The 14,373-nt window shown below is 35.2% G+C and overlaps 1 protein-coding gene across 5 annotated transcripts in view; it reads right to left on the bottom strand.

The window, feature by feature from the left end:
• The window catches only part of LOC131152257 (uncharacterized), a 28,207-nt gene extending 19,444 nt beyond the window's left edge, over window positions 1-8,763 (bottom strand). For 2 of the 5 annotated variants that reach the window (XM_058104024.1, XM_058104027.1), the window contains exons 1-2: window positions 8,397-8,763; window positions 8,136-8,301 (exon numbers count right to left, since the gene is read on the bottom strand). Coding sequence is in view for 2 of the 5 variants with exons in the window: in XM_058104028.1 (XP_057960011.1) it covers window positions 3,001-3,129 (129 nt within the window). In the remaining 3 variants the exon portion in view is untranslated. Of the gene's footprint in view, window positions 1-3,000; window positions 3,136-8,135; window positions 8,305-8,396 lie in introns of those variants that run through there. The other 3 variants (XM_058104028.1, XM_058104023.1, XM_058104025.1) reach the window with 2 other exon arrangements.
• Between the last annotated feature and the right edge of the window lie 5,610 nt (window positions 8,764-14,373).

The following is a 14,373-nucleotide window of genomic DNA, read 5'->3' as shown; positions in this document are numbered from 1 at the left end:
CATGGCATATTTTTGCTTAGATTCAACCCTTTCTTACACCATACACTCTCAATACCAAGAAAGTAACATAGCACTCAAGTCCTTGATTTGAAATTTTGCTTGAAGTCACTGCATCCACAACCCCGCTTTGGTCACTGACAATGATGAAGAAATCATAAACATAAACTACTAGAAGCACCAACATGTCTTGTTCTCATGGACAGAGACCCAATGATCAGAGTAGCACTAAATAAAACCAATGCAAGGACCACCTTACTAAATTTGTCAAACCAAGCTCTAACGAACTACTTAAGACCATCAATGGCCTTACGCAACCTACATGCATTACCAATTTACCATCCTCTCCCTAAGTAACAGACCCAAGAGATTTCTCTATGCATACGTCTTCCTAAAAAGGAAACAAATCTCCATACAAGAAGGCATTCTTCACACCCAATTGGTATAAAGGCCAACAAGATTAACATACAATCAAAATTTAATCTAGCAATAATAGAGAAGGTCTCAAAATAATCAACCTCCAACTCCATAATGAAGCTCTTCTCCTCCCATTAGCCACCTGAGAGCCTAAAATTGCAATCCCCTTCTTGGACCCAATTAATTCTAGACTTCTGAGAAAAAAATCACATTATCTATTCTACTTTTTATAGTATTTCACTATTGAAGAATACGAATACATTAAACCTAGAAACTACGACTTGACCCTATAGTTAAGTTATTAGGTGGTGGCTAACAATGCATGTTAAGCCTTAACACATGACAATTTGCGGTCCAATCACAAGAGGAAAAGTAAAAACTCTGAACTTCCACAAAAATGTCTCCTGTACCATATTAAGTCATCACTTGACTGAACAACTTAAGCCATTAGGTTGTGGGCTAACAATGTATGTCAAACCTTAATACACACAATATACTACAAATAATATTACATTGTTAAATTCTAAAAAAAAAAATAGTGAATAGACACTATTAAGGATTAGGATAAGAAGGGTGAAAAACAATTTTTGTCTCAAGTTACACGATGGTATGCCTTACAGCTTTTGCATTTTTGAATGCTGACTAAAACTATATGTTGCTTCTTGATGACATGTTTTAGCTAATTAGACAAAGCTTTGCAAAAATTCTAACTATGGAAACTCTTCATAAATTTAGTGCAAAAATTTTGACACAACCACAGCAAATAAAATATATTAATGGTGATGATGCATTCAATTTCTACTATTTGATAATCTATGAGCCAAAAGGAAGGTACTGGTCAACGGGTGCTACCTTTGCAAGGGTGTAGCAAAGTCAGTTGACCTCTTATTCTTACATTGCACAACTAACAAACCACTGAAGGAGTTGACTTATGCTTTAAATAGTATTTCATGGGCGCCAACAGTTTTGTTATAATTAAAACTTGGTCCTTGGAAGGGTGATACTAGGAGGAAAGGCAGTCCGCTATCTCACATCAATCATTCAAAAGAAGGGTGACTAAACAGTATATTTTCTATTGATAAAATTAAAGGCAGATAGATGAAGCACATAATTGCCTTTGTGCTATGAACACATCAAAATTGAAGCAAGAAAAAAATTAGAAAATAATCAGTCATAGTGCATGCTAGATAAATCCATATCAAATCAGAGGAAAATTTTTGAAAGACCACGATACGTGCTCAAAAGAAAATCTCTGTGATGTAGGATAAGAAACAAGACTTTGGGAAGATCCATGTTGGAGACTACTTAAGAAAAATTGTATTGAGAATTGTTGGGTTTAATTAGTACTTTATTATGTGTTTAGTTTAATTAGTATAGTAATATGTGTATTTTGAAGGTTTGTTTGTAATATTTGTGTAATGTTGGGACATGTTTGTAATGTAATTTAGTTTTAGGGGTTTATGTGTAATTTCATGTGTTTAGACGCTTTCTTATAAATAGTGTGTGAAAGCCATGATGTAGGAGTTGTTGATGAATTTGAATTGACTTGAACGTGAGTTCCTCCCTGGTAACTCCTCCCTCCTCCCTTCCCCTTCCTACCTCTCTTCTAATTTCTCCATGGCTGCAGAACCTTGATGCTGCCCCTGCATCATTTGGTATCAGAGCCCAACTTCGATCTCCATTCTTCCATTTCAGTCCACCTATCATCACCTTCTCTCTTCTCTTCTTCTTCTTCCATTAGCTCCATTAATCTCTCCTTCTCTATTACTCTCTCATCTCATAATTTCTATTCAAAAATTTCAGTATTTTAAAATAAAAAAAAACCCACCAGAAGGCAGTTTCTGAACTTTTCACAAATTCCAGTCATGTCCCCAAATCTCGAACTCCACTTTCTAGGAACCATCCTGCAACACCACCCACACCACCAAAAACAAAATCTCTGGAAACCCTTCCCCTCAAAATTTCATCGCCGTCCAACCACCAGAGGAACCCCTACACGCCGGCCAAACATACTCTAGCCGTTGGCCTTCAAGAATCCCTAGTGTCTTCTGTTTTTCTCATCACACCATCACCACCACTGTGCTCCCCACCCACTGATCTACAGTTGCCTGAAGTTTCACCGCCGAAATCTCGCAGGCAGTGACTCACACGCCCCATGCGCCGGCGAAGCGCATGAGAAAGTCTCCCAAAGTCTTCTGCAATTTCCTGTCTCCCAGAAATTTCCTGCAGCCACAATACTTTGAGTTTCTCCACAATAATTTGATCTGCAGCTTGATATTTTCATCGCGACACAATAAATTGTAAGCAAGCGTGATAATTTGGCACAAAACCCTAGAAATTGTCACTGCCAGCATCAAAAATCAGGTTTTCTTGCTGTAATTAGTGAGTTTTCTTTGTGAATTTGTTTCATTTCGGCAGGACAATCAATATCAAAGGTGTATTGAAGATTGTTTCTGAGAAATTGGAAGCAATGCTTGTGGGAAATAGTGTTAAAGGGTTGTGATATATAGTTGCAGCATACATATATATGCATAAATTCAGCAAAATGTGATCAATTATAGGACAAAGGAATGCTGTTTATCATACCTTGGGCACAATTTTAAGCTCTTCAACACCTTTCTCGAATGCGGAGAAAAGGTTTGCAAAATCATTATTGATGGAAGATGTCCAATGAATGTGGTTTCCATAAATGGAGTCGCTTGAATGCAGCTTCATCCGGAACCTCACCTGGAGCTGTATGAGATGTCTTGGGTTGATAACTCTATTGTACATGTTTATGAAGATGTTTGGTTCCCATCCAAATAGGTGAATATTTGGCTAATGTTTGGTGTAATATCCTACCTATGAAGATTGGCCATGTACTCCTTGGTTCTCCTTGGTTGGATGATTTGGGTGTGACTCTAAGGGCATGAGAACAAATCTTCCCTTATAATGGAAAGAAAATCATTTTTAAGCCAGCTCTACCAACCAACCAAGGCAAAGAATTTGAGATTATTGATCATGTCAAAGTTACTCAACTTGAAGGCACTACAAGCAAGGCAATGGATGAGTTTGAAGACATCAAAGTCTTTCAAGCATTACTGTTGTAGAGTTTGTCATCCCCAATGAGTTGATTGGTGCTAATTCTCAAGCCAAGTCTATGGTGCTGCCGAACCTTGATGCTGCCCCTGCATCATTTACCCCACCCACTGATCTACAGCCACCTAAAGTTTCATCGCCAGAATCTCGCTGCTGCAACTCACGCAACCCCCCCCCCCCCCCCCCGGCCCCAGCAAAGTGCTTGAGAAAGTCTCCCAAAGTCTTCTGCAATTTCCTGTCTCATGAGAAATTGCCTGCAGCCACAATATTTTGAGTTTCTCCATGATAATTTTATCTGCAGTTTGATAATTTGATCACGGACACAATATATTGTAAGCAAGCTCAATGATTTGACACAAAACCCTAGAAATTGTCACTGTCACCATCAAAAATCAGGTTTTGTTTCAGTAATTAGTGAGTTTTCTTCGTGAATTTGTTTCATTTCAGCAGGACAACCAATATCAAGGTGACTTAAAAGATTTTTTTTTTTTTTGAGAAGTTGGGACTAAGGCTTGTGAGATATTAGGAGTAAGGCTTTTCAGCAACATGGTGACAAATTATAGGAAAAAGAAATGTCATTTGCCAAACTTTGGGCACAATTTCAAGCTTTTCAACACCTTCTCAAGTGTGGAGAAAAGGTTTATAAAATCATCATAGATGGAAAATGCCTAATGAATGTGGTTTCCGTAAATGGAGTCACTCGAATGTAGCTTCATCAGGATCCTCACCCAAAGCTTTTTGTGATATCTTGGGTTGATAACTCTATTGTATACATTTATGAAAGATGTTTGCTTCCCATCCAAATGGGTGAATATTTGGTTAATGTTTGGTGTGATATCCTACCTATGAAGATTAGCTATGTACTCCTTGGTTCTCCTTGGTTAGATGATTTAGGTGTGACTCAAGGACATGAGAACACATACCTATTTCATTATAATGGAAAGAAAATCATTTTAAAGTCCACTCTACCAATGAACCAAGATTTGGAATCAGTCATAATAACTTAGCTTAAAGACAATACAAGGAAGGAAATGAATGTGTTTGAAGACATCCAAAGTCCTTCAGACATTCAATTGTTGAGTTTGTCATTCCCGATGTGCTTATTGATGCCAAGTATCAATTCAAGTCTATGATGCTTCCAAAGGATTGTGGTTTTTTGCATCACTCAAGTGCTGGCTTTCAAAGAATCCAAGTTTGGTCCTTCCTTTTGATCCTCCAACATTTCAAAATTCAAGGCCAAATTTTTCCTAATTGGGGGAGAGTTTGCAGGACAAGAAGCAAGACCTTGGAAAGATCCATTTTGGAGACTACTTAAGAAGAATTGGATTGATAATTGTTGGGTTTAATTAATAGTTCACTATGAGTTTAGTATTAATTAGAACATGATTATGTGTATTTGGGGGTCGTTTGTAATATTTGTGTAAAGTGGAGGTATGTTTGTAATGTAATATAGTTTTAGGGGTTTATGTGTAATTTCATGTAAAGAGGATTTCTTATAAATAGTGTGTGAAAGCCATGTTGTAGGCAATTGTTAATGAATTTGAATGGGAATTTAACATGAGTTTCCCCCTAGCATCTCCACTCTCCTCCCTTCCTTTTCCTTCCTCTCTTCTATTTCTTCTAAGTTCTCCCATGGCTGCAGAACCTTGATGCTGCCCCTGCATCATCAAGTATCTGGAGCCATGGAAAAATTAGAAGAGAGGAACGAAGGGGAAGGGACTAGAGAGGAGATACCAGGGAAAAACTCACATTCAATTCAATTCAAATTCATCAACAACTCCTACATCATGGCTTTCACGCACTATTTATAAGAAAGCCTCTAAACACATTAAATTACACATAAACCCCTAAAACTAAATTACATTACAAACATGCGCCAACATTACACAAATATTACAAACAAGCCCCGAAATACACATAATACTATACTAGTTAAACTAAACACAATAAATTGCTAATTAAACCCAACATTTCTTAATACAATTCTTCTTAAGGAGTCTCCAACATGGATCTTCCCAAAGTCGTGTTCCTTGTTCTTACACCATCACTCTGTAAGCACATCATGAGGTAGTTTTTTTTACCATACAACATGACCGCACTTGGACTACTTACAAAAACATGTAAGGGCTCAGTACTTTAGGTACATGTCCATAATTATGAATTGAAGGCGCTAATAGGACAATGATGGTGTAACAGAACTAAACATAACCTATGAATTCAACAGATATACTAATCTTATATAGAACCAAAAGGCAAAGAAGTATTAATGCATTTGAACTTTTAGAAGTTGGAGCAAGGTGTCAAAATCAAACTTTTGCAGGTATATTGATCACTAGTGGATTAGTAAAACACAGAATTTGATTAATGGACAAGTTAAATTCTTGTCAAGTGAAGTAGTAAATCTTTTTTTTAGATAACAAAAAAATCCACTAAGAATAAAAGGGTAAGGAGAATAAGACAAAAGAGTGGGGGGGTGGGGGGGAAGGATTAGATGAAAGCTACTGTCCAATCCCTTTGAATATCAAATAACGAAAGACCCCAAAATTCACAAAAGAAAGTGCCCAAAACAAAGCAAATAAAAAAAAACACAAAATTCAAAACAAAACGATGAAAAGTAACTTTCTCCAATAGAAAATTTGGAGAAGACTTCTGAACCTTTAAAATTGTACCATTCCTTTCGAGCCAAGTATCCACAATGTAGCATACCTACACAATTTCAAAAATTCACCACTAAAAAATCATAACCATTTTATGAAGGCACCCAAACCTCACCAAAACAATAAAACATGTTGTTCCACATATACCTCGCCACCCAACAATGAAAGAAGAGATGACCATTAATCTCGTTTTCATCATGACACATCACATACACATCTAGTCTAAGAGCCTTATGAAGTCTCATCTAAAACAAATCATCCGTATTAATATTGTTGAGAACAAGAGTCCAAACGAAAGCCCATATCTTAAAAGGAACTTAAGATCCTTGTCAAGTGAGGTTTATTGATCTCACTTTGACTTGATTCTAGTCAAGTTAAAAAAAGTCAAGTTCAACTAATAAATGCTTGGCCGACACATGTCAAACAAAAAAAATTCTAGAGTTCTAGATATCCTAGGCCTGCTTCTACATTAAGGGATTTTTTCTCAAAGAAAGCCTCCTATAGAGATTGCACACATGGAATAAGTGAAAGCAGCGCTACAATTGTGCCTACCATTATATAGCAACTCTCTTCAACAATCCATCATTACAAGAATAGCCAGAGCACACAAATCAATGTGATATTCTACTAATGAATCAAACCAAACTACCTGAACAAGATTAAGCACTCACATCCTTCATTTAAGTATGCTAAATCAATTAAGCATGGTTCCTAGGCAAGCCTTGGAACTCACTGGATCCCTTCATTTTGTGATGATCAAATTAAAAGATTATTCATTTTTTCTTTTGCACAAAGAATATATAAAGAATGTATAGCACACCCTAAGATAAACTAAAATTAAAATTTGCATCACACGTTCTTCTCTTTTGGTCTAAGATGCGAAATTTGTATTTACACGGGGCATTTGGAGTTTTAAGCACAATTTCGAGATTAAAAGTTCATCTCAAACTATTAAATAATCTTGAAAGCCTTGTGCTTTCAAAGAACAACATAACACAAGCTAATCATTAAAATTAATGGTCAATACAAACACATTTCCCCATATCAAAACCCCTAAAAGAGTGTCTTCCCCTTTTTTAACCAAACACATTATGGAACTTCAAATTTTGGCTAGGCACGTGTCAACATAAATTGCTAAGTCATCAAAATTTCTAATCCAAGGAAGGCTCCATTAGGATCAAGTGTTTCCTTTGAGGAAATGATAGGAAAATAAGAAAGAAATTTATTTTTTGATGTATTTTCTCTCTATGCAGAGGGCGGACCTTGAATCAACAGTAAGGTTGCTCCTTTGTGACCCTTAGGCCATGAGTTAGAATCCAAGAAAACAGTTTCTCTAGATTAAATCAGGCGTAAGGCTGCATATATTGGGACGACCCTCCACCTATCCTTGTGTCACGGTCTCACATCAAATGTGTACTAGGGAGATCTTGGGCTTATAAGGGTAGTTTGGGCTCCAACTATATGAGGCGCCTTTTATAGACAAATTTGTGAGGTCAATGGACCAAAGTGGACAATAGCTCACTAATGTTGGGCCCAAGACCATTACATTTTGCAAAGCCAAGAGGCTTGTGACCCAATGACATTTTAATTTCTCTCTACATCAAATAATATTGAAAATGAAATTAAGAAAAATTAAAAGCTAATTGCACAGATAATTACATTTTTCTTCATTGATTGCTATATATTTTATTTTCTTTCTCACTTTCGAGGATAACCAAACACGACAAAGTGGATTCCTTCATATTTTCCTTTTCTTTTCCTAATGTTTTCTAAGTTCCAAACCAGAGCGTTAGAGAATGGCGATGGAGAAAATCACATATATTAACTAAAGACGAATACATTAAAATATTGAATTTTGCACACAAGATATTGCTAGAAATGGCACTAAGTATTGCTCAAAACACAAATCTTAACAGAAAAAACAAATACTTTCTGTTCATGGCCCTTCATCCTTTCTCTAAGGAGCGTAACAGAATAGATCTTCACCTTTCTCTGCTTGCAGATAAATTCAAGAAAATCTGGCTGGCTACCGGTAAAAGATGAGTTTTGGAGAAAGTCATCAACACAGTCATCATGGTTTCAATTGCTCCCAGGAACAAACCTCCATTTACGTGGACATCCGCGCAGAGATTGCTGCTCTGGGTGTCCCTACCTGCTGAATCTTTCAATTATCCTTCCAAAAAATATAATAATAATAACAGAACACGTGTTTCCAACTTATATACACATAGAGAGATCGCACATTACCCAATTACCACAGGCTCCTGAAAATTTCTCTGATTCTTCACAGAAGATAGGTTCTTCGATATGATGAAAAACCCAAAGGATAAAATTGAAGAAAACGAGCGAAGAAAAAGCTATTGAGCAAGGAGTTCGAGGGAAGTGAAAGAATGTAAGGAAAAATTCAATAGTTGAACAAGAGGGTTTTGATGGAAGGCCACGAGAGGCACATTCAAGGTTTTGAAGTTCCCTGCGGCGAATTGAAAAAAAGGAGCGAAGAAAAAGCTATTGACCAAGGAGTTCGAGGGAAATGAAAGAATTAAAGGAAAAGTTCAGTTGAACAAGGCAGCTTTGATGGAAGACCATGAGAGACACTTCAGGTTTTGAAGTTCCCTCTCGGCGACTGTAGACAGTGAAACCACCACGACTCAGAAATTACCTGCTTCAATGTGGGGTTTCAAAAAAGTAAAACAGACACAAATCACAATCGACATGGTGGGCAGAGGTAGAGACAAGAAAGTAGGGGAGCAAAAATTGAATTAATCAAATTAAACAAGTCAATTTGATCGATTTAGTTGGGCTAAAAAATTATTTGGTATAGTTTAATTTTTATTTTTATTAAATTTTAGTTTTCAATTTTTTGTTCGATTTTTATATTCGATTAATTCGGTTAATTGATTTAATCAAATAGTATAAATTAATAATAAATTATTATATATTATATAGGTTAACTGACTTAATCGAAATTCGATTCATTCAATTTTGAGTTTGTTTAAATATGAAATTTTGGTCAATTCAGTTAATGAGATTTTTTATCTAAAATTTTTCGGTTAATAGTTCGATTAAAATATTATTTGGTTTAGTTTGATTTTTATTTTTATTAAATTTTAGTTTTTTGATTTTTTGTTCGGTTCAATTAATTCGGTTAATTGAATTAATCAAATAGTATAAATTAATCATAAATAATTATATATTATATATTAAAATATTTTATATTATATATATACTACAAGTTAATTTATTTTTTATATATTATATATATTAATTTTTTATATATATTAAATATACTTTTTATATTTTATATGTATTAAAAATCTATATTTTATATATATTAATATATTAAATCAGTTAACCGACTCAACTGAAATTCGATTTAATCGGTTTTGAGTTCTGTTAAATATGGAATTTTGGTCGGTTCGGTTAATGAAATTTTTTAACTAAAATTTTTTGGTTAATTCGGTTACCGACCAAATGCTCACCCCTATCAGAAAGGAAGCTGACGAGATGGAGATGGAGATGGAGAATGGACGAGGTATGAGAGTTGAGACCGTCAGTTTCTTTTTAATCCATCTAAATTTCAAACTAAAAAAAGATCCCTTCTAAATTTAATTAAGGATAAAAACTCTTACCTCCTCATAAATTTAACAAAAAGATAGAGACATTCTAAGTTTTTAAAATTGTCACATGTCTCTATTGAGAATTCAAAAATATCACATAATGTTTGCCAAAAGAGTATAGAATAGGTGTCAAAAATGTCTCATACCTCTCCCATAGTTTCAAAAATATTACACAACTTCCCTGAAATTTGTCATAAAAGTATAAATTTCCTATAAAAAAAATAAACTTATCTTTTACAAAATACAAAATGAGCTTTGTTTTTTTGACAATCTTCAACAGTTCATTTACTTTTTTTTTAGGAAAAATTTAGGCAGGAAATTGTTTAATTTTAGAAAGCTCATAACTAAATGGTAAAATTAACTTTCTTTCTTTTTTGAATGACCCACTCCTCTTTTTATTTTTTTACTTCTCTCCGTACATGTTTTTCCCTCTCAACCATAGGAAATTTGCTTATAGAGTATCAACATTTGGAGAACTATTTGTGTTTGGCTTAGAAGTTTTTTTTATAGAAAATTACATATTATAAAAAATATTACTTTGTCATAACAAATTATGATCACCATACCAATTTAATTATAGAACTTGACCTATTAAAATATGTTAGCACCGGAGGAGTCCATAGGTGTGTTTGATACACATGTGTGAGTACCAACTTGATCCAAAAGTTTAAGTCTATTAGGTCTTGAGCCCGGCATATAAGCACCCATCATCTACTCACTTTTTCCAAAGTGAGACAAACTAACAAGTGGAATTCTCAATAATCTTCCCCTTACTTATGAGTTTCAACTACTCCCCCTTGAACGGAAGTTCCACCACTCATGAGTTTCAATTACTCCCTCTTGAACGGAAGTCATCTTCTCCCTCGTGGGACTAATTCTCCAACAGTTTGCTCAAGTGGGTCTTAACACTATGCCTTACATGTCTCGGTTTGTATTCTAAGTGGTGCTCCAAACCAATCCTACCTCCCATATATTGACCCTATTTGGATCCATCTTGACAGCTTAGATGATCCTTATTGGTCTCGGTCACACACTCCCTCTCCCATAGTTACGAACCATAGGCTCTGATACCACTTGTTAGCACCAGAGAAGTCCATAGGTGTATTTGATACACATGAATGAGTACCAACTTGACCAAAAAGTTTAAGTCTATTGGGTTTTCAGCTCAACCATGTATATAAATACTCATCATCCACTCACTTTTTCCAATGTAAGATAAACTCATAAGTGGAATTCTCAACAAAATATACATTATCTATTGCGGTCATGAAAATAACTTAAAAACATAGTTTAAAGTCCTTCTATAAAATTAAAAAAATATATACATGAACTTGTAGTTTTCACTTTATGATTGTTATCTTAATAATTTACTTTCATTAGATTTCATTTGTACAAAAAAAAAATTACTAAATCCATACCCAAAAAAATATTTTTTTTAATAGTTGAAAGACCTAAATGTTTTATTTTGAAACAGTTCTTTGTTACAAACTAATCTAACCAAGTGAGCTCCATCCCATTGGTTAGAAGCCCATTAATTGGAGTTATTACTCATTTTGCATTTCAAATCTCTTCTTGTTATTTTTCAAGATTAACCAGTATGTTCTCAAAAGTTTCATACTCTAATTATTATAATATTTTAAAAAATTATTTTTTTGAACCATATTATTTGTTATATATGCCTCCTTTAACTTTTAAAAAAGCTATTTGTTGAACTTTCTTTAGGAATGTGTTTGATAAAAAATCAAGCACATTTGAAAGGATGTTGTGGATTTAGATGAATCAATGTTAACTTGGTCGTGAATGGACCCTTTATGTAACTCTCATAAAAAGTGTAAGGATAATGATAGAATCATAGAAGGAGAGAGAAAAGAGGGAGGTAAAAAAACTTAAATTAGAAGAGGCAAGGATAGATAGAGAGAGGAGATTAAGAGGAGAAGAAAGTGGGAGAGGAAGAGAAATAAATGAATTTAACATTAGGCTATTGCACGATTTTTGTTGAGTTGAGTTGGAGATCCCCTTACAATATCCTTTACACGTATTTATACATTTTTGTAAAGTCGACCAATATTTGGTGAAAACTAAAATCACCAGTCGAATTGAAGATGTTCAGTTAAATCGGTTTGGTTAAAATTTTAATTTTGGTCAATTTGGTTTAAATTTTTAAAAAATTTGGTGTTTAGTGATCAGTTTAGTTTTAAAAAAAAAATTTCGATTAACCAAATTAACCAACCGAATGTATACACAATAATAAATAAATTATAAACATATATGTAAATAAATATATTCTATAAATATTATATATATAATACATTTATTTGTCATATATATAATATATGTATATGTGAAATGCATCATAATTTCGATTAATCAAATTTACTAAAATAAAATTTGGTCAAGTAAGGGCTTGGGTATATCCTTTGAATCGGTTTAATTTGATTAATGGATATAGTTAACGGAAATTTTTGTGGTGAATTTGGTTAATTCGCTGAATTCACCATACCAACTATTTGCACAGTCCTACACTTCCAAGGTCAAACCTACATTACTTCTATAAATACAAAAATAAGTCAAAATAATAAATCTCAATAATAAAGGATGTTGTTCACCACACCAACAATCACCCGGATCTGATATCAATTGTTGTTCTTCAATAATTAGCCCTCAAAAACCAATTGAAGACCTCACATGAACTCTCACAAACAATCAATGGAACAAGCAAGCAAGCACTCAATGATGAACTATACGAACCTAGCAATCACTCAACAATGAGAATCTATGAAAGCAATAATCAAAACACAAGAATTTACGTAGTTTGGAAATTTGCCTACATCCACTGGAGTAGCAATTATTTTCACTATCAATAATGAAGCTTACACCAAGCTTAATCAATCTAGGGTTACATAATGATGAATATATATCAATCTAATGCGTACAAAAGACCTATAGTTTATCTAAAACACTTTTGTAGTGATCCCCGGAGGAAATTCCTCCCAAAACTCTCAATCTACTAATCTCTTATTTGAAAATCTGTGACGTCCGCAAGTGAAGCCGTTGATGGTTTAGGCCAAACTGTCGACAGTTTAGGCCAAATTGTCAATGGTTTGAAGCCAAGAAGAACACCTCTGCAGCACTGTCTAAAATCGTCGATGGTTACCCCAAACCGTTGACGGTTTGCCCTCAAGGCTACCATTATGCATCTCTCTCTTGGTCCCTTGCTGCACGATTCTTTCCCCAGTAAATGCGTTCACTCAGAATATGAGTCACATCCCCAACAACCTCCACTTTGGCGAATATTCACCACTTAGGAGAAATCCAAAAGCATAATCCTCGTTGCTCCACCTGGGCTAGTAGATTGGGACCCGCCTCCCGTCAGACACTTGGAGATGTAAACCAAGTTCAAGCAACTTGAACTTGATCGTGGTAACAGGAACTCCACCTAAATGAACACTCAGCTCCTTGAATGATCGTCTAAACCAAAAAGCCACCTTGGCAACCTCAGCTTCTGCTAAGAACTCTGATCCCTTTGTAACCAACGCACCCTAAGATTGTACTCTGGACTTTCAACAATTACACCTTCCCACAACATACCCTGTTGCAAGTCTCTTGTCATCCAAGTCCCCTATGTAGCCTCCATCTGCCAACCTCATAACTGACAAATCCCTATGTTGCCCGCCGAAGTACCTAGCTACACTGGGGTAGGAAACCTTTGACATGACCAGAACATCACTGTCCATCCTTGAGTACTAAGTAGTATATTGTTTACATTGATTTGCCAACAGTGTATCTGTGACAACCCAAATAAAAAATGGAATTTGAATAATTAAGAGGGAGAGAAAATAGGAACAAAAACAGAAGGAGATAGTCGACTTCACGTTCGTCGATGACATTGCATTTTGGGGGATAACCATAATTTCAAGGAAATTGCCAGGACTCGTCGACGAGTGCATAAGAAAATTCATTGACGAACACAGGGTTTCGTCGATGAGAAAATATCGAGAGAGGTTTTGGGGTAGCTTAAATTTCGTCGACGAATATAGGGTCTCATCGACGAATTTAATGAAGGACTCGTCAATGAGGTGATGTGTCTCGTCGACGAAATCCCCTATTCTATAAATATGAAAATTCGGATTTTGACTTCCTAAAGAAGCTAAGTTTTCCCTATCTCTCTCCTCTTCGGTTCTCTCTCTCTCCTCTTTGGTTCTCTCTCTCTCTCTCTCTCTCTCTCTCTCTCTCTCTCTCTCTCTCTCTTCTATTTTGGGCTCGTTTCTTGCCGGATCGAAGATTTGAAGCTACCACGACGCTCCTAGTGAAGTTCTCTACGAGTTTTCCAGAGCGGATCATTGGGAAAACGAAGTTGTAAATCATCCTTGAGTTGAGATAAGGCTTTTTAAGCCGTATTTGGTCTTGCGATAGTTATAGAAAATGATGTACGCATAAAAATACTGAGGTTTAATACTGGGAGTTTTCATTTTCAGGGTATTGGTCAGGAAATCCTACGGGAGTTAGATTTGATTGTCTTGGGGGCTTTCTTTGTAGTTAGGTAAGGGGATAAAATAAGTTAGTTTCGTTTTGAGAAAATGCATGTATATGTATATATAGCATCTAGT

This window comes from Malania oleifera, chromosome 3 (assembly GCF_029873635.1).
Source record: "Malania oleifera isolate guangnan ecotype guangnan chromosome 3, ASM2987363v1, whole genome shotgun sequence".
Lineage (NCBI taxonomy): Eukaryota > Viridiplantae > Streptophyta > Magnoliopsida > Santalales > Ximeniaceae > Malania > Malania oleifera.
This window is presented reverse-complemented; position numbering and strand designations above follow the sequence as displayed.